The 21,889-nt window shown below is 39.7% G+C and overlaps 1 protein-coding gene across 4 annotated transcripts in view; it reads right to left on the bottom strand.

The window, feature by feature from the left end:
• Positions 1-975: 975 nt before the first annotated feature.
• Scyl2 (SCY1 like pseudokinase 2) overlaps positions 976-21,889 on the bottom strand; it is a 72,781-nt gene continuing 51,867 nt past the window's right edge. For all 4 annotated transcript variants that reach the window (XM_004623828.2, XM_023716733.1, XM_023716740.1 and 1 more), the window contains 8 exons: positions 18,873-18,986; positions 15,801-15,933; positions 11,855-11,973; positions 7,527-7,627; positions 6,243-6,309; positions 6,025-6,117; positions 3,853-3,972; positions 976-2,969 (listed from right to left, as the gene is read on the bottom strand). In XM_004623828.2, coding sequence (XP_004623885.1) covers positions 2,325-2,969; positions 3,853-3,972; positions 6,025-6,117; positions 6,243-6,309; positions 7,527-7,627; positions 11,855-11,973; positions 15,801-15,933; positions 18,873-18,986 — 1,392 coding nt within the window. In that variant the 3' untranslated portion in view covers positions 976-2,324. The remainder of the gene's footprint in view (positions 2,970-3,852; positions 3,973-6,024; positions 6,118-6,242; positions 6,310-7,526; positions 7,628-11,854; positions 11,974-15,800; positions 15,934-18,872; positions 18,987-21,889) is intronic.

Here is a 21,889-nt window from a genome sequence, read left to right as displayed (position 1 = left end):
ACCTCCTTAATTAAGGAGAATAAGGGTTATAAGTGATGTTAAATAAAAACAAAAATCAAATTCGGGCTGTTTTCCTTTCCTTTATGTATTCTCTACATGTATCATACATGTTTAGCATTAGAAGAGAACCAACCCAAATAAAAGGAAATCTTTGTTGTAATTTCTGTCTGTAGGTGCTCCCCTTAACCCATCAATTCTCTACGCATGAGACTTCAATCTTTTCATTATCTGAAATGCTAAGGTGATCGAGTACTTTGAATACTTTGTTCACACAGGAAACACATTTGCCTAAAAATAGCCCAGTTTTCAAAGGCAATTTTACAACAAAAAAAGACAAAGGCTCATTTGATGGGAATGATTTCAATAAAGTACCTTTGACAAAGCAGAAAAATGTGTAATAACAACTTTATAAAAATGCAGCACCACCACTGCCTCAATGAATGAGCAAACATTAACAAGTGAAAGCTACCTAAGAATTACAGCTTTTTTAAATAAACTACTTTCATATTTAGAAGTTCAAGTCATATAATTACATTAAGGTTTTCTTCTAATTAGGAAATCAACATTGACATCAAGTCATTTTAGAAAACAAAAGTAGCTCCCCAATAAACAGGGACTCATGAATTGTTATAAAGAAAAAAATCTTCAATATGTAATTTGTTACCATTTCTAAGCTTTCCACAAGAGAAATTTGAGCTTTCTGGTTTTCTTCATTTCTTCGTCAACTTTCTTCAGCAATCTTATCAGTCCTAAAATCATGTCACAAAGTACAGCTCACAAAGAAACTAGATGTGAAAGCTAACTTTTATTTTTAAGGGCTCCCTTTCTTTAACTGAATATTATAGCAATGCTATCAAATTAATTTCATAATCAAATACCATCTAGTAAGTATATGTTGAGTGTGTATATGTATATATGTACATACATTTTTCAATGACTATTCATATTCAATGAATAAACTTTGTACCAGCGCACTAAATTTCATATGGTTTATTTTAAATGACTGCTGGTTCCAGATCATTAAAAACCACAAACTGTATGGCAGCAACTATAGTACATATACAGTTTTTTAAAAGATAGTTATCACGTAACATTGGAATATAATTTTTAAAACTACAAATGACACAGCATAAGGCTCTGTGGTTGAATAATCGGCAAACAAAAATATGCGAGGAAATTTTCCAGAAATGAAACAAGTCGTCCGATAGAACTTACTCTCTCCTTTCTCCAACAGCTAATTATGAATGGACAATAAAATGTGCAAACAAAAGGTTACTGCAACTTCTAGAAAAGATTTCAGTTGCAGTATTTGATGAGGTCAGACTATCATGGCAAGCTAAAAATTAATCTGTTGGTACAGAAGATATAACTGCTCATTTGTACACAAGTTTAATTACCTTTGAAACAATACAGCAAAAATCTCAAAGTTTACTCCTTAAATATAGTTTAATTCTTACAAACATCCTTTTGAAAATTTATATGTTGCAACCTCATAAGTTTAAATTCAAAATAAAATATGAAGGCAGTAGTCAGGGAACCACATCAGATTGCTTTGCTGTGTAATAACAGAACATCTCTCTTCTGTGACATGGTCGGAAACCCAGACCCTAAATATATCCCAGTAAGTGCAGAAAACAGAGTTATCGGAGGCAAATCATGCTAAAATATAATGTACAATGATTAATTTGCATTTAAGATGGTTCGTAATGCTTTTAAACCAATAAAACTAAGGTAAGGTAAATTTTGTAGCACTTGCTCTTATACTCAACATTAGTTCATCTGAAAAGTAAATTAAGAATGGCAGAACCAAAAGCCTGATCATTCTTCTTATGCTCATTATTTTCTCAGTCACACTAAATTCAAACAAATCAATACAGCGCCGAGATTGTTCACACATTAAACTGCAGACCAATGACTCATAAAGACAGACTGTGTACCAAGCAGTGTACACACGGTGAGTTTGCAGCTACCATCAACTCGACTTTTTAAAATAACAGCAAGATTTATAAGGCAAAATAAACATCTGATTTAAAAATCTGCTGTTCTAAGATAACCCAGTTGTCCTTTTTTTCTCTGACATTGGTAAGGAGTGGGTTTTTAAAAACCTGAAGCGTCTGTAAGAGGAAAAAAATCCCCAGATTTTAAAAACTCAACTGGTTAGGAGTTGATATGTAGCGCTGCTGGCTGGAATGGCAACGGATGCTTTCTCTCACCAAACCATCCACTTTGCAGTAATAGTTCTTCAAGCCAAGTAAACAAAGATGTAAATTAGCTTACCCATGATTAAATTGGAAGTAATCCCTCAAACATAGGAGCAAGATACCTCACCCAAAAAGATCTTTCAAATCATTGCTAGCTGAACTGCTACTGGTCATAGTAGTGGGCGGCTGTACAAAGTTCTGGGGGTTAAAGAAAGGGTTACCCTGCATGCCGAAAGCAGACTGTCCTATCACGTTCACCTGTGGTCCCATCATTGCACTGCCCACACCTGGAGAACCTTGAGGAGGTACAAACTGATTAAGCCACTGATTTGGTTTCTGCTGAGATAGCTGGTTCATGCTAACTTTGGGTTTCTGAGGACCAAAGAGATTATTGAGGGCAGACATATCTGTGGGTCTTTGTTGGGGCTGCTTTGCACCAGCAGGAAGAACGCTCAGAGAGCTGAAGTTTGGCAGGGTGGGAGGTGCTCCCAGATTCAGACTGCTCACGCCAGGTGTGCTTGTACTACTGAAGAAGTTCTGGTTTGTGTTCACCGGCATGCTGAATCCCAAGGTCTGAAAGCCCATATTGCCGTTTAAGCCGTTTGTCAAATTTCTCTTTGTGTTATCAGCTGGTGTAGAAAACATCATGCCCAGGCCCGAGGAAGGAACAGAAGTGAAGGTACTTGAAGCAGAAGGTTTAGGGGTGCCAACAGAGAGGCTGGTCAAAGATGACATATTATCCATCAATGTGTCTGTCAAGTCCTTAGTCTGAAAAATGTGAGGAAATTACTTATCTCCAAGAAATCCAATTTGCTTTATAATTAGTGAACATTTGAAATTAAATTATAAAGGACAAGATAAAAATACACACAACAATCTATACCAACTCAACAAACTATGGCCTGCAAGCCAAATCTAACCTGCATCCATTTTGTGCAGATTTTATAGATGAGTATTTGCAATCAATTTGATAGTAGTGAACACTAACATTAAACTCCACTTACATAAAATGTTATTTTCCCAAAATAGAATTACACTCCTCTCATTAAGGGAGGTATATTATGAAAAAAAGGATTATTATTTTAAATTTCATCAAATTTTTGTGGGAATTTGTCTTTCCTGATTTTATATTTTGATTTTTGACCTGCAAAGACTTTCTTCTCAGAAGAATTTCAGTGATTAATAGGTAACAACAGCAAAATATATTAAAGCTTTTACGATAAAGTTCTTTTTCAAACTATTAAGCGTGCCTACAAGCAGGGCCCATAGCACTAGGATCTGAAACAGTACCTGGAACACAGTAAGAAATAAATACTGGCCAGCAGATGTAGCAACATTGTCCTAATAATAATTCAAGTTACAAACCTGTCACTGAAACCAAAAATTACTTTCAGTTCAAAAATACATTAAGAGCATAAATATAATATTCCTGACCATTTCAGAGTGAATACAACTGAATTAGTACTATGAAGTCTAATTTTTTTTTAAACTCCACCTACTCATAGAAGAGTTGTGAGAAAACCCATAGCTATTCTTTTTAGAAACTAGATATTATTCTTTGAAATACATCTTTTGTGAATGCTACCGGCGTAGACTTCAAGTCCACTGCCCTCACAAGGAGCACCCTTGAAACTGCACAAGCGAATCTGACCTGCTTCACTGCAGCGACGGCCGTGTGCACTTGGGGACTCAGAGGCTGCTGGCTTCTCAGCTTCTGGGCCTGCTCCTGTTCTTTTGCTAACTTTTGTTTTTCTTCCAGTGTAAGTGATGCCTTAAAACAAAACAATGCAAAAGAATCAACTGGCCATTCCATAATTATTTGTAAAACATAAGATTGCTTTTCTTTGATAAAGGACACCTAGGTCCCACTGGCAGTACTTACTACTTAACTGCAACTAAAACAATTCTTCCACTGTCAATGACTACATCAAATGTGATGCTTCTTTTTTATCAATTTTGCTGAACTAAAAGCTCACAACATCTGACAATTCTGTAAGCTGCTATGTCCCATGTTCCATTGGTTTTAAACATATAGGTATTCATATTTTGAGAACAAATAAAAGAATGACCTCACTGATAGGTCAGGACTCAATTTCCCAGGCACCCTGCCCCAGAGGCTCTCCCTATTAGTTTCCCAGGCACCCCGCCCCCAAATGCTCTCCCTATTGGTTTCCCAGGCACCCCGCCCCCAATCGCTCTCCCTATTGGTTTCCCAGGCACCCCGCCCCCAAACACTCTCCCTATTGGTTTCCCAGGCACCCTGCTCCCAAATGCTCTCCCCCTTGGCCTCCCACAGAGCCAAACCCAAAACCTCAAAACAGGTTCCCCTGACTTCACCTGGACAAGCAACCACGAAATTCTCCTTTATTAGCATTGAAAGTCCTCCACAGACCAGGAAGCCCTGCCAAGATTAGCTCTCCCTCAGGTGTTCCAGCCCACAAACCACTAAACACCTTAACACCTTAAAAGCACTGTTCTTTTTTTTTTCCCCATACTTGTATTGATAAACAAATAGCAATGAGACAGTTTCAAATCAAATTGGTAGGACAGTTTCAATAGTAACACATTGCATACATTCTTCCTAGTGGAAAAGCACTGTTCTTTGCCTTGTTCGCTGCTGTCTTGGTCTGCTAGACAGCCAGCCTGCTTGCCACCCTCACTAAATCTACTCACATCAGAATGCCTGGTCTGGTTGATTGCATGGGTTCGTACCTAACACTCATCAAAAGTCTAACTCTGGGGCCAGGGAGATGGTTCAGTAGAATAAGTGCTTGCCTGGCAAGAGCAAGGGCCGGAGTTCAATTACTGGTTCCTCAAAAAAAAAAAAAAAAAGTCTAAATTTGGCAAGTTTTTTTTTTTTTACAATATTAGTTGCTAACTAAAATTTCAATAAGGAAGTATCACTTTATTATTCAAAGTCAGAGGGAGGGAAAATTTTTTTCATCTGCTTATGAGATAAAACCACATCTATGTTTAAAATTCTCTTGAACAAAACAGTGGTGAGTCACCACTAAGAAGTTACATAAACATCATGTACTCCTATCAGAAGAAACCAGGAAAGGCCCTCCTCCATTTCTGTGGTATTCTTGGATGAAAATGTAAAACCTAAGTCTAATGAACAGAAAACATCAGGCAAATTCGAACTGAGGGCCATGCCACGAATACCTGAGCAGTACTCGTCAGAAATCACAAAAAGCAAATCTGATGGGCCAAAAAAGCTAAGCTGCCAGCATTGAACAGGAAGAAAGCATGGCTGCTGGGCTTGAGTTAAGAAAAGGGAAGGAAATGGTCTGGCCAACTGAGGTACAGGCACATAATCTCAGCTACTCAGGAGCTGAGTCAGGAGGACAGCAGGTTCTTGGCCAGGATTGGGAATGCAGTGAGCTCTCATGTTAAAAAATAAAAGAGCTGGGGTGCAGCTCAGTTCTCCCTGCATTCCATCCCAGTGCTGCCAAACAAACAAACAAAAGAACAGAGTCGGGTATGGTGGCACACAACTGTATTTCATAAAGAAAATTACATGCAGTGGCTGGGGTTTGATCCCTGGCCTGCTGTGCTGGTCCTGCCCCTGGAGCGCCCTGAATTAAACACTGGGACTGGGTGTAGAGGCACATGACTATAATCCTAGCATTTGGGAGGCTGAAAATAAGAGAATCACTATGAGTCCAATCTATGTAGTAAGACCCTGCACTAAATACAAAAAAAAAAGAAAATTACAGAATGTTTCTTGGTAACAGGTTGAATAGTATTTTACAGTAAGTATCTGATTTACAGGAAGTCCCACAGTATAAATGAGTACTAAAAAAACAGTAGAACAGCTCACTCTTTTATGCTTATTCTGTGACCCATCTTCTTTATTTTCTGATTCACCACCAGTCAAGAGGTCTGCACCAATGCTGTTAAAAACTTTGTCAATCTGATGAAATATAAAAGGGTGATCAATTGAAGCAGTTTCGATAAAAATGTGGTCTTAATGCTTACAGATTATAAGAGTCAGAAGCACCCCATCTAACTTTCTGTAAAACTTAAGTATCTTCCTACCTGATGCCCAGCATTTGTAACTTTTGACTCCTCAGAGGTGTTCATTTGATTTCCTATGTCCAAAGATCTGTAAGAGAGATGAATATGAAAAAGTAAAAAAGGTAAATTTTTATTTCATTCTTTAACACAATCTTCATCTTTTCCACTATTTTCTACTATTAATGTCTGCTTGCTCAAAAAAAAAAGTAAGGTTTTAAATTCAACTTTTTCACTTGAGATCTACTAGAAAATATACTCACAGTGCTACAAAACAAGGCAACTGTGACTCTTATTTTCGGAGTCGGTAGTTTAATATCTCACTGAGACAAGACATAATATGAGACACTGATGATTCGGTTCAGAATCTGACACTAACAATAAATGCTACAATTACTGCAACATGGATTCCAACTGTGTCCTGAGAAATAAGTAGGATTTAGGCAGGAAGAAAAGGGCAAGGCTCTTTCGCCCCTCCTACACATAAAACATCCACTGTAGGGGAAGAGCACAGCTTAGTGGTAGAGCACACAGTTAGCATGGGTGAGGCCTTGGGCTCAAGCTCCAGTACCAAAGAAACAAACTATTTTTACCTATAATATACTTCTAAACATCTTTCTAGGCCCCTACATCACTGCAGCCAATTCATCAGCCTTCTCATACGTATATCAAAATCCTTCAGGAATACAAAGGACTGTTCCACCTGTTTTTCCACCACCTGTCTAGACTTTCATATTCTTCACCTTATATTGGGGCAGAAGCTAGCATTTCTATTTGGAAACCTCACTTATGACTGATGTAAACTGTATTGTATCTCTGATTTGAAAAACATTGCTAGGGAATAATTCCCATCCTTGACGTCTTTCTTTAAATACTAGTACTCTGCAAATAATTTAGAAAACCCTTCCTAAGAATAGGAGGTGAATGCTACAGTACCACATGCCCTATAAGTGTTCCGGAGATTAGAAAAAATGATAGCCAGAATAAAATGTCACAGTTCACAGATTTGAAACATCAGTTTCCAATGCCAGTGGATAATGCTGACAAAGGATTTTTCTCAGAAACACAATTTTCTTTACATAAAGAAAATGCTAAGATTCTATCATATTACATCTTTGTGCTGAGAGGCCACATTAAACTTAACAATAACCTATTTTAACTCAAACTATTAATGTGTGAAAATTTTTAACATATTTCACAGAGTCAAATGAAATCTAACGACTTTCCCATCCACATTCCAGAAAAGCAGGCTCATAGTAACTTCCACGCCAGCATGGACACTGTGCAGCTCATCGGCACCCCACTTACTTCTGCTGCTCCTGCATTATGTGAAGCTGCTCCAGTTTGGTCTTATGCTCAGACTCCAACCTGCTAAGCATCTCTTTTATGACGGAAATGAAAGAGTTGAACTGGTAAAAGAAGAAATTGATGCAGCTGTAACAGGTTTGCAGTAAGTGTAATTAATTAAGATAGCACAGGAAGTTAGTCACAGCACCGTCCACTGACCCAGAGAAGCAGGACTCAGCATCGAGGGCACAGGGACAGTCATCTAATCTCGGCACACCACAGAACACACCATGTTTTGGGTGGGGTAAGGTTTATCTCTGCAACTGATGAAGCTTTAAGTTTCAATAAACATGTCTCAATAAATTTTATATTCCAAGTTGCGACAGCTACAACTCGAGAGTCTTATATACCTTATGTGTACCTATCAGGAAAGAATTCATTTAATAATACAGAGAAAATTCCTATTTATTCAGAAAGAAAAATGACACTTGGCTCACATAAACCTTATTTCTGAAAAGTTAGTAGAAATTAAATGTACATGATCCAACTTTCACAGAGTTCATGAAGTATACCTACCTCTACCTTCACATAAGCTTTGGTTAAACTTCGCATAACTGCTAATAATTCTGATGTTATTTCTGGATCTTCATAAACCAGCTATAGACAGACACCATGGAGAATCTGAAGGCCACTTTCTTCTCCCCAAATCTCTTCTCTCTCATACATACACTACTTGACTAATCTTCACAGCTCTCCAGAATAGGTGTATTAATATTTATATTTTGTACTTGGGCTCAGTAAGGGACAAAGCAACTTCCGGAGAAACATTCAAAACTTCACGGCAGTTAGAATTCAGGGGCAGGCATGGGGCACACACCTGCAGTCCCAGCACTTGGGAGGCTGAGGCAGGAGGACCACAGAGCCCAAGGCCAGCTTGGACTACACAGTGAGTTCAAGGCCATTCTGAGATATACAATGAGAATGTTATCTCGAAAGACCAAAGAAATGGGGCTGGGGAGGTAGCTTAGCCACATAAGCACCTGCCGGGCAAGTACAAGGTCCTGAATTCCATCCTTCCAGCCCCCCACCAAAAAAAAAGTTCCCAGGGTTAGAATGCAACCTGGGGAAGCTTGTGCTCTTCCCATTACTCCGCCTCCCAAGACCCGCAGCAGCTGCTCCTCCCATCTTAACACCAGAACAAAAGGCCTCTTTCTTTCTCAGTTCACCAACACTTTCTGCTAATTAAACTTAAAAACTAAACTTGAATGAAAATATAAGACAGACTGTATATATAAAAATTTTAGAAAACTTAAAAAAAAACTTCTTACTGATACTAATAGAAAAGTAAAAGTGCACAGCTCAGAAACTCATGAACAGAACCAACCCGAACATAACTGGAGCCAGATGGAGAATCACAACAGTGCCAGAGATTCCACATGCCCTCTGGTCACATCGCACCCCCACACCACACAGGAAACACTGTTCTGACCAGGCAGCAGTGACTAGTTTGGGCTGGTTTTGCACTTTTTTTTTTTTTTTTTTTTTTGGCGGAACCGGGGATTGAACTCAGACCCTTGCGCTTGCCAAGGAAGCGCTTATTCCACTGAGCCATCTCTGCAGCCCCACTTTGGATAAATGAAACCACTTGGTAGATCCTCTCCTGTGTTTGGCTTCATTTGTTCAACTTACGTTGTCAAGAGGCATCCGTACTGCTGCATTCAGCTTGTGCAGAGAGCTAACACAGCACACCTGACTGTTGTTTTAAAGGAAGGATATGTTTACAAGGCTGGCCTTTGCTGGTGCCTGGGGACTTCAGTGTCAGAAAGGTCCCCTTTATTAAGTAATAGTAGCTTGTGCCAGCGTTGTTTGTATGAAAATGCTCTCTGCACTGAACACCTGTTTCCCTTCTAGGAGTCTGGAATTTGAGATCAGGCAGGGGGTACTGCTTGATCAGCTCTCCATAAAAAAAGGTGGGCACAGTTTCTCAAGATTTCCCCTGGTTGGCCACATGTCACACGTGTGGTCACAACTCATGACAGAGAACTAAGCTCATCTTATCTGATTCCACTGCAAGACGACGCTGTCTGGGACCTTCCATTTAGTTTCCTCAATTGAGATACTTCGAGTTCCTTTCCCTTCTCTATTCTGTGTCATATCCTTTCCCCCAAAAAAAACTTAGCCACAAGCACAGCTTTGTACCAGCTCTTGTCAATCATCCAATTGAGAGGGATTGCTAGAACAGTTCCTAAAGACATCAGAGGTTTTTCCATGATTGCTACATGGTATTTGCTGCTTCTTAAATGTTAAAAAGCATTTTCCTAAGTTAACTTTCTTTTGCACATCAGGTACAATATTATACTATTTAAATATGACTGAGAGAAATGGGCAATCTGGAATGAGAAACCCTGACCACGAGATGAAGAGGAAAGCACATCATATCCACACTAAATCACTATGAAGCACCACAAGACAGGATTCATAGTATTTCCCCAGATGAAAACAGGCCCTCCAAGAATTACAACTGAGGCTGGGCATGGTGGTACACACCTGTGGTCCCAGCACTTGGGAGGCCGAGGCAGGAGGACTATTGAGAATTTGAGAATGCCAGGCTACAAAGTGAGTTCAACGCCAGCCTGAACTGCATAGCAAGACCCTGTCTCAAAAGAACCCCCACTAAAGAATTAGAAAGCTGAAGAAAATAAATACACTTCAAATAGTCTATTTTATCCTAAAATAAGCCCTTAAAATATTTTTAAACATCCTAAATCAAACATATGAGAACTAAACTGCATTTCCTACTCATCTTCAATATTCACTGTCTCCATTTTTCTAATCCTAACCCCAAGCCTGCCACCAAAGACAGTGTCAAACCTACCTCAGGAGACTTTCAAAGGCTTACCTTACTCCTTCAAAGGAAATGTTAGACTGTCTACCTTCACAACTCTGCTCACTTGGCACTCTCCTTACCACCAAAAGCATTCGCATTTACTTCAGCTTTCTATTGCCTTCATCATTCTAATTCACCTTTCAGTCCCCAATTCTAAATCTTCCCTGCCTGTCCATCTCTGACACTCTCAATTAAACATAACACTTGTCGGTCTCTTACATTACACTTCATTAAAAATTAGGCCTACTGAAGGCCAGGGAGATGGCTCAGTAGAATACGCGCTTGCCTGGCAAGCTCAAGGGCCTGAGTTCAATCCCTGGTTCTGCAAAAAAATAAAAAAAAAAAAATTAGGCCTACTGCGAACAAAAGTGGCTGTTTGTAACACCAAGCCAAGTTTTCTCTCAACTTTTGTTTCTGGCACTGATGTAGGGCTCAGGGTATCCAGTGAAAAATAAGGTGTAAGAACTAGCTTTTGAGGAGTTTATTCTCAAGAAGAGTCAATATAGGCACTTAGCTATGATGATAATAACAAAGGCATGTAGAGATAATTCTGCAGTAACTGTTGAACTCTCATTAACCTGAGCTCAAACATCTACAACATGTTAAAAGTTCAAATACCTAAGGCAAACAGGCAGGAGTTTTAGTCTCCCTTTATTTTACCTCATTATTTATCTGTGAACCTGAACTATTCCCTCCCTTTGGGAGACAGCCCTTAATTATTTCCTCCTCCTGCTATTCATGTCTTTGTATAATCTCTTATCTTTGAAGGTGGAAGGTGTGACCAGCTTCAAAGCAATAAAACTGTGGCAAAGGTAGTGGGATATCGCAGCCTGATTACACTGTGAGACACAAACTTCATTCTTGCTGGCAGCCTGTCTTGTAGGCTGTCTTGAGACACGCTGCTGCACGAGGACCAGGTGGATGGAACTGACAGCCGCAGCTGGCCTACACACAGCAAGGACCAGATGACCTCACCGCGTATTAGCTGGATTCAGCCCCGAAGACCTAAGCCCTGCTGCGCATCGATTGCTCCCCTGTGTGCCTCCTCCATTGCAGCATCCTAAGAAACCGAGCAGGGAACGCACCTGAGCCTGGCCTTGGCGTGGCTGGCCACAGCCACTGCACCACAATAAAACTGTGCTGCTTTAAAACACAAAGTCTGTAATGATTTATAGCAATCAATAACAAATACAACCCCAAATGCATCCCATAACTTTGTTCACATCGGTTTCCCAGCCCATATTTAAAGTCACCCCAAATGCTATACGTCTTAACATGTCCTGTTCACTTACCATCTCCCAGTGGGGCTTTCAATCATCTACCCTTCCATCCTGCAAACTTTCTTCACCTAAGTCTCATATTTTTCCTTGTTTTTGCAATTTTTAAATATAATATACTATTTATTTTTAAAAATGCCTAGGTGGTGGTTGAATAAGTTAAATAAACCCCAAAATATCCCTACCTGGTTAAGATTGAGGTTGTTTTCAATACTCAGGGGAATGAGATGAGGCAGTACCTTCCCAGCCAGCTGCTCTTTGGTAATTCCTAACTTCTTATGAGTGAAAGTGCACTTGTAAATACCTGGGAGGAAGGAACAGGACAAGGTGGTGAGCTGACCCTGCGATGCAGCAGATATCGAGAGATACTCTGGTGATCGGTGCAGCATAGTGGAAGTGTAGGGCCTGCACCCTATTCACTTCTTCAGCAAACAAGCCCCATGGTGTTTGAAAATAATATATTCCACTCCACGTGACCCCTCCCAGGGCTCACGACTCCACAGTCTTGCTTGGGTAGACTTGTCTGGGAGCATGCATAGCATTCTCTGAACAGTTACGTATTAAGTGCTTTGAAATAAGCCAAAGCTTCAGAAAACATCACCTCCTACTGTTTCTGCAAACATGCACATGACCTACATGTTCAATCACTTACTTTACTGAACACCTACTGAATGTTCACTTGCTTGGCCTTATGCTTGTTACTTTTTGCTTCACTAAATTCGCATAAAACTCCTAGAGTAATGATACTTTTATCCTTAATCAATGAAAAGCTTTCTTCTACTATGCCAAACCTGTGCTCAAGAACACAAACTTCTTAGAGCACAAAAGATTCAAACCATATCCCAAGAGTTCTACATCCAAGAGGTCCACAATAAATATGGTACTCAACCCTAAAATATTTACTACTAACAGCTTTATATAAGCTATGCATTGTAGCAAATGTTAGGATACAGAGATGTATAATACAGTTATTCTTAAAAATAAAGAACCTCAGCCTGGAATGGTGGTACACGTCAGAAACCCCAGCATTTAGGAGGCTGAGCCAGGAAGACCATGAGGTTGAGGCTACTGTGAGCTGCAGAGTTCAAAGCTGGTCTGGACTACATAGCAAGACACCTCCCAAAAACCAGAACATAAATAAAATGAAGAACATTAAATTTAATACAAACACAATTGTTAATCCTTTTGCTCTTCCTATAGTTATGTCTAGTTCTTTTCTTCTTTTTTTTGCAGTACCAGGGATTGAACTCAGGCCCTTGTGCTTGCCAGGCAAGCACTTACTCTACTGAGCTATCTCCCCGGCTCAGTTACATCTATTTCTATTAGTATAAAAGACATTGACATTTTCAGACTGGACTCCTATAGCTTTACTTTTTTTTTGTATTTTAGCACAGGGTCTACAGGGTCTCACGATGTAGACTGGACTCTTGTGATCCAATCACTACTGTGTTCAGTCTCCTAAGAGCTAGAATTACAGGCGTACGCCACCACACCCAGTCTCAATCGCCATCTCAGCACGCTGGGAATCAAACCCCAGCCACTGTCTCTACCTAAACTGGCGCTTTAATCCTTCCATAGCTTTAAATACATACTATGTCACAGTTTCTTGAAAGAATAACGTTTAATTGCCGATAGCATAGAATATGTAGAAAGCTAAAATACTTTAGCATATCAACAATGAAATATACTAGCTAAGACTCAAATATATCTACATGTTACTTTATCTTTTTAATAAAAATTGTATTTACTTAGAAGCATTCAGAATATCAACAAAACTTTTTTTTTTTTTGCAATTAGTGGTATCAGTTAACAGAACAACAATTTCATATAAGCTACATGAGAGATAACTGAAGATAAAAAACTACCATCCCATATATAACTAATTTGTGCTGTGCACCTACAAGAGCCTGCTTTAAAGTATCGTATGCCAATACCACATGCCATGCCTGGAATCCAGTGTGCACCATGCCAGCCCTGAAACTGGGCAGTGAGTGGCACAAGCCCATAATCCCAGCACTGGGGAAGCTGAGATAGGAGGATCAAAACGAGTATAAGCTGTGTAATGAGACCTTGCACCAAATGAATGAAAGAATGAAAGAATGCATGAATGCATGAATGAATAAATGAATGAAATTCCATGCCAACTTATAACCCCCATACTATATCACGTAAGGTTAGTGGCTACTGAAAAATACACCAGGACAGGCCTATCTAAAAGACCCATTCAGAAGGCCGGCCAGATAGTTCAACAGACTAAAGCACCGGCTTAGGCACAGCGCAGTGGCCAGGGTTCGATCCCCTGCGTGCTGTGCCGGCCCCACCCCCAGGGTGCACTGAGACAGCGATTGAGACTGGGCATGGAGGCGCGCACCTGTAATCCCAGCACTTGGGAGGCTGAAAACAGGACAATCACTACAAGTCTGATCTTCATTGTGAGACCCTGTACTAAATACATAAAAAAATAAAAAATACAAAAAAGACATTCAGGAATGAGTTAACTATACAAAAAAAAAGGAAAAGAAAAGACAAGACACTACAGTTCAAAAACAAATCTTACACAGCCTTATATTTCAGTGTTTTTCTTTAACAGGAGCGAGTTGTGTATAGGGAGATTAAACACTTTATAAACAAGAAAAAAAAAACTGCTAGAACCAACTTATTAATCATATCTTCCCCTTCATCCTCCTCACCCTCTTCATCTTCCTCCTCCTCACCCTCTTCAACTTCCTCCTCCTCTTCTTCCCCCTCATCCTTTTTTTTCTTGCTTTTCTCAGCCCTGACAACTCCCTTTTGCTGCCTCAAGTTTTCCTTTAGCCCAGCAGGCAGTGATGTCCCTTTCCTACTTTTCCTTCAGCTCAGCATCCTCCTTCTCGTACGACTGCTTGTCATCTGCTGCAGTAATATTCCACTTTCTCCAAGTTTCTTTGCAATGTCACCTATGGAGAGGCCATGATGTCCTTCTTTGATGTCCTCCTTTGATTTGGGGCAACACTCAGAACAGAACAAGAAGGCAGCCGAAGGAGGCCTCTGGGGCACACGGGGAGCCCTGAACTTCTTTCTTGTTTCTCCTTTAGGAGGAATGTAAGTTTCCATTTCTCTTTCGTAACAAGCCTTGTCTGCCTTTGCCATGCCTTGAAATTTTCCTTTCTCTTTAGCAGACATGGTCTTCCACCTCTCTGAGCACTTCTCAGAAAACTCTGAATAAATGAATGGAATTCCACGCCAACTTACAACCTCCATACTATATCACGTAAGGTTAGTGGCTACTGAAAAATACACCAGGACAGGCCTATCTAAAAGACCCATTCAGAAGGCCGGCCAGAAAACTCTGAGAAGTTAACGGAAGCATCTGGGTGCTTCTTGTGTTCCTCTCAGCAAGTTTGCACAAAGAATGCACAGGATGACACCTTGCCTCTTGGCTTGTTAGGGTCTCCTCTGTCCACGTTTGCCTGTTTCCTCAGTAGGGCAGAGTTGCCCAGTGCCCTGCCCTGGCACTGTCTCTGTGGAGCTCAACATACTGCAATGGCTGACTCCAAATTTTATTTTATTTTATTTTTTTTGGCAGAACCGGGGATTGAACTCAGATCCTTGCGTTTGCCAGTCAAGTGCTTATCCTAGTGAGCCATCTCCTCGGCCCCCCAAATTTTAAAAATTAGCTCTTCCGCTTACCAGTTGCATGATCTTGAGTAAATTATGCCACCTGTCTGAGCCTCACAGCTTCCTTGTTTTAAAACAAGTAATTCCTATCTCAGTGGATTGGGGGAAGGACAGAGAAAATGCTTTACATCTTAGAAGCTCAACACCAAATAAATATCAGGCATCATTACCACAACTGGCATCAGCATTTCAAGCAGTTTTGTTTACCTCTCTTACCTGTACCATTTATGGAAGAAACTATGCTATCATGACATTCGTGAAACAACTATGTTTCCTAATTATTTTATCTTTTATACATGCCCATATTTTTACTACTTTTGCCAAAAACAATAAAGAGAAAATTTGTAACTTTTATCCCATCATTCTATTTCTGAATGTTATATACATAGAAAGAATGGCTTTATAAACTAGAAAATATATTTGCACAACTGTAAAACCATAAAGCAGTAGCAAATGACTAAGTTTTTCAGCTACCTAAAATTCCCATGAGGACTGCAGGTTCCTTGGAAGGAATCTGTTGTAAGAAGGGGAGGAGATCATCGAGTACAAACCACTTATCCAAGTATTCCAGTATCTTCCCCAAGCACACTAATGAATTCACACGAACCTATTAAAAGAGAGAATCATGCATTAATGATATAAAGTTTTTGTAATCCAGAACAAAATATTTATGTGTAAAATTAATACACATATGGATATAGGCTAAAATTTCAAGAATAAAAATCTCTGAATCTACACTTTAGTAACACAGGAAATTCACTAACATCCTTAATTTGCTTCAAAAAGAATTTATAATGGTTTCACCAAGACAATAATTAGTTAACACAAGGAATGACTTTAACTCTATAGTATTTTAAACAAAGTGGTAGGATTGGAAAAGGTTTAATTATATATGGGTTTACCAAAAACATTCCTCTGAGAACTTCTTAATTTTATAAAAAAGAATATATTATCTTCATCAACTGACCAATTTCACTGAAATTCCATCACTTTAACTCAGGTTCAGTTAGTGCTTAAACTAAGTATGTTAACATTTGACATTATCTGTATTTGTCTAACATAAAGTTTTCTATTTCTAAATATATCTTTCATAGGAAAAACTGGGCCTGCAAGATAGTTCAGGGGACTAAAGCACCTGCTTATACAAGCTTAGGCAAGCACATGGACCCAGGCCCGATCCCCAGCACCACATACCACGCCAGTCCTGTCCCCAGGGCAGGCTTAGCCGGCCAGAGTTCAAGGTGTAGTGGTGCATGCCTGTAACCCCAGCACTGGGGCAGCTGAAGACAGAAGGATCACTATGAGTCCAAGCTATGTAGTGAGACCCTGTAACTTTCAAATACATTTGAAAAACAAAAAAGAAAAAATGGAAAATCAACATCTTGAAATTCTTCTCAAAATTCTATATTCAATTGGCTTTTGATAAATATGTAAAACCCTATACAACCTAGTTTTTAGGTGAAAGTCGTTACAATGGAATACCCTTTTAAGGCAGGACCAGAATAACTAAAATTCTAGTTCTCTTAAAGAAAAAAAATCTAAAAAAAAGTAGAAAATAACTTGGTTGGTTAAAATTTTACCATATTTCAGGAAAAATGAATTTGCCATTTCTGAAAAAAATAACCACTATATGAAATTGAAACAGGAAATGCTATAAATTCAAAATGATATCAGAAGGCTTAACTTACCATCATAATCAGTTTTATTAAAAGAAGTTAGGCCTGGTGGCACACACCTGTAATCCTAGCACTTTGGAAGCCTGAGGCAGGAGGATCCAAAATTCAAGCCCAGGGGCCAGGGAGATAGCTCAGTAGAATAAGCACTTGCCTGGCAAGCACAACGGCCTCAGTTTAATCCCCGGTTCCACAAAATGGAAAAAAATAAAGTTCAAGCCCAGCCTGATCAACTTAATGAGATCTTGCCTCAAAATAAAAAATTAAACAAGGGCTGGGATGTAGCTAAATGTAGATATCCTGGGTTCCATCCCCAGTATCCCTGTAGCGTGCGTGGGTACACACATACATACGCACACAAACTGCTGTATCTAATTGGTTATCTGTCTGGGAAACTGAAAATTAAAACATTAATTTTTTTTTGTACAATATATAAAAATTAGGTTTCTTTGCATGGCATGGAACCTGTAACCCCAGCTCCAGATGGCTAAGGCAGAAAGACTGCCATAAATGAGTTCAAAGCCAGCCTGAAGGGCCAGGGAGATAGCTCAGCAGTGCAGTGCCTGCCTGGCAAGAACAAGGTCCTGTGTTTGACTCCCAGCACAAAACAAAAACAAAACCAAAAAAGCCAGCCTGAACTACACAGCAAGATCAACCCTGATGCAAAAAGCCAATAAATAAACAAATAAGTCAGCCAGTCAGTCAGTCAGTCAGTCAGTCATGTGGGATGGTACCGATGGGACAAGGCTCAGTAATGGGGGAAACTATAGCATTTAGTGAGGGAGGAGGACATTATTTTGAGCCTGTTCACTATCTGCTGGTAGTCTTCGACATAAAGACTGAATTTCTATTTTCAGTAAATTCAAAATAATAATAAAAACAATTCTTTTCAACAACAAAAAATTGGTCAGGTAAAAGACAGACATGCCTATGTTTTTAAAAGTTGCTATTTTGAAGAAAATATTCAGTATTACTTCTGTACAGAAATACCAATGTGATAAACACTTAGATTTAATGTTTCAGAATAGTTAGGGATGTTTACTGATCTCAACATAAGATAATGCAAACTATGTTATTTATTCCACCTTTTTTATTATTTTAACTGAAGTGTTAAATTTTGCATTCACATCTATTTTTAATCTTCATATTTTGTACAACTATTTCCCTAATTACACTTCTATAAATTTGTCTTATTATCATCTACTTTTCTAAAAATGGTGAGTGGGAGACGAGAAATTTAAAAACCAATGGCTAAAAATGAAGGCAATTTATAAAAGGAAGCCATTTAAAAAGGTTTTAGGCTTATATACCGAGTTAAACTGTTTATTATTTTGAAACAACAAAATAAACTGTGATAGTTAAAGTAGAAAAGGATTGAGAAAAAATATTTCTACTGAAGCATTCAGGTTATGGAGAAGGGAGTAAAATGAAGAACACAGTATTATAAAGTACCAGAAAAATATTCACAATTCACTTTTCCCTTTTCATGTATTTAGTACGGGGTCTACAGGGTCTACAGGGTCTCACCACACATATCTGACTCTTAATGATCCTCCTGTTTCCAGCCTCCCAGCCCTGGGATTGCAGGTGTGCACCACCACGCCCAGTGTCGATCACCATCTCAGTGCCGTGGGTGCAGCGCCAGCACAGACACCAGAGATTGAACCCCGGCCCCTGTGTGTGCCTAAACAGGCACTTTAATCCACTGAGCTATTTGGCTGGCCCTACAATTCACTTTCATAGTACATTTCTATATACAAGTTATAGCCAAGACAAACCATACAAAGTATAATAAGGTTATTAGACAATGAGGAATGTTTTAGACTACTGAGAAGTAAAAGAAAAACAAAAATTGTAATATGCAACTACTTACAGCAAGGGAAGATGTTTGTAGACAGGCATTTTTAATTCTTGGTATCAAAGCATTTTTCATGGATGGGTAGTCTATAAGATTTGCAAAAGTTGGAATGATGTTCAAACAGAGCTCCTATTAAAAAAACAAAGTGGATCAATCTTAGTAAAAGATCCTCTCAGCCTTTCACATACTCAAAAGTACTCTGTATCTGTACAGCTAGCTAATTTGTAAGATAATTTAAAATAAGTTTCCATGTATGTTATATTATTTGGTCTTTTCAACAACTGTTTGAAGAACAAAGAGCTATAATCAGTTTTACAGATGAATGGAAAGGTTCAGAAAATCTTAGTCAAACTAGGTCACAAAGTCAGATGTGGTGGTGCATGCTTATAGTCCCAGCACTTGGAAGAGACTAAAGCAGGAGGCTCCCTTGAGCCCAGGAGTTTGAGGCTAACACAGCAAGACCCTGTCTCCAATGAACACAAAAGACTCAAAAGCAAAGGAAGTTATCCAAGATTGTAATGACTAGCATATGCTACTCAAAATGATCCTAGTAGCAAAGCCTAGAAGAGACTACTGAGGGCAATGGGAGCACAGACGTCCATTAGCAAAGAAGCTACGATGATACCAGGCAAACTCGAAGTCGTTCACTTATAGTGAGCAACTGAAGAGAATTAGCTAAGAACCAATTATCAAAATACTGGCATGAACTTTCTTGAACTTACCCTGAAATTTCCAAAAGGTTGATCTAGCTACACAAAACTATAAAAATTATGTGAGTGAGATAATTTATGGATAAGAAGTATAAGTTAAGCCAGGAGTGAAGGCACACACCTGTAACTCCAGCACTTGAGAGGCTGAGGAAGGTGTCAGCCTGGGCTTTATAGGAAGTTCAAAGCCAGCATGAACTACATAGCAAGATCCTGTCCCTAAAAACTAAAGACAAGTCTACTTGAGAACTCCTTTCAGCCTGAAGAAGCCAGAGTGGCCACTGCCCACTATTCCTTCATGGTAGTTCAGGTTACTTTTTCAGAAGGGGGGAATGTTACAGGCAGCTGAGTTAGACAGAAATATAGGCAGAAAGACAGGGCCCACCTCAAAGGACCCAGTACGGAAGACAAGATGCCTTACAATTGTAAGGAGACTGCCTTACAACTGGAGAGACACCTCTGTTGTGGGCCAGACCTCAAGACAAAAGATAAAAGCAGCCACATACCTCCCTAGGGATGGACCTTAGGGACTGCTACTCAATATAAGCATGGATCACCTTGAAAAAGCCAGGAAGAGTCATTAACCCAGCCCCCCTACAGGAAAAGCCCCTGTCCTGTATTCATGTCGGCTTGACAGGTGACTCCGTTCCCCATTTGATCCCGGTTTAATCAATTTCACCTGAGCAATTATACTCGTAATTTTATTGGCTGACCATAGTGTTGTCCACCTCATGCCCATCCTGTGAGTTCCCATGTTTCCCACCTTCGACCCAGCTCACCTTGTGGTTTTGCTCTATAAAAATCCCTTTAAAAGGCAGGTTCCGGGGCTGGTGAGATGGCTCAGTGGTCTAAAGCACCTACTTAGAACAAGCTTAGCAAAACACAGGGACCGCGGTTCAATCCCCCAGCACCACATGCCAGCCAGCCCCGCCCCCAGGCGGGCTGAGCTGGCCACACACACACACACATATAAATAAAATTTTAAAAAAAAGGCAGGTTCCTTGGCAACCCAGTAAGGTCCCCTTCTGCCCCTCTCTCAGACAGAAGCTTGCTTTCCCTCAATAAATATATTCTGTGCTTAAAAAAAACTACAAACGAACAGTAAAAGTTACAAGTACCTGAGTTCAAACCTGGTAACAGAAAAAACAAGAAATAACAAACTACAGGAAAGGATATGGCAAAATTACTACTCTCATGTACTGATAGTAATATAAATTGTTACAAGCATTACGGCAAACAATAGAGAGTATCTTAAAAGAACCGCCAAGTAGAATTAAAATACAACTTGGTGGGGCTGGGGAGACATCTTGGCAGTCTAAGCGCCTGTCTTGCAAGCAAAAGCACCTGAGTTTGATCCCTGGTACCATACGCCATGAGCCTGCAATCCCAGCACAGCTGAGGCGGGAGGATCACTATGAGTCTGAACTATGTAGCAAAGCCCTGTATCAAATAAATAATTTTTTAAAAAAAACTTAAAATACAACTAGCAATCTCACTCTTGCAATCTCACTCTTGCAATCTCACGCAGCCAAAGGAACTGGTATGCTGAAGAGCGATCTTCAAGCACAAGTTCACTGCAGCCCATTCACAACAGCTAAGAAACAGAAATGACATATGTGTACATCAATACATGCATGAAGAACATGTGAGAGACAGGCATAGCTGTAGAGCCCTGTAGGTGCATAGAAATACACACTGTTCAGACTAAAAGAACCAGCTCCTGTCATTTGTAGCAACACAGAACGGGAAGACTTTATATTAAGTGAAGTAAGTGAAACACTCCAAGACCATTACTGCACGTTCCTACTTATATATGGAAGCTAGAAAGTTGATCTCATAGAAGTAAAAAAAAAAAAAAAAAAAAAAAAATAACAAACAGTGGTTATTAGAATCTAGGATTGAAGTCGAGGTAGGAATAGTGGGGACAGAGATATAGTTGGGTAGGAAAAATACTTCTTAACGTAAAGAAGGACAAACTTGGAGACTAGAAAGATGGCTAGGTAGAATAAGCACTTGCCTGGCAAGCGCAAGGGCCTGAGTTCAATCCCCGAGTCTGCCAAAAAGAAGGAAAAAAAAAAAGGACAAGTTTGGGACACTTCTAGTTAACGATGCATCTTGAGACCACATTCTTAAGTGGAACAAATCAGATACACATGCAAAAATATTGTATGGTTTCTTTAGTATGAGAAACTGAAAGGGGGGCGGGGGGTGGCTGGGGAGAGAGCTCAGTGGCATAAACTCCTGCCTGGCAAGTACAAGGTCCTAAGTTTGATCCCTAGTAAATGAAGGAAGAAAGAAAGGAAGGGAGGGAGGAAAGGAGGGAGG

Source organism: Octodon degus, unplaced genomic scaffold, assembly GCF_000260255.1.
Source record: "Octodon degus isolate 3935 unplaced genomic scaffold, OctDeg1.0 scaffold00004, whole genome shotgun sequence".
Lineage (NCBI taxonomy): Eukaryota > Metazoa > Chordata > Mammalia > Rodentia > Octodontidae > Octodon > Octodon degus.
This window is presented reverse-complemented; position numbering and strand designations above follow the sequence as displayed.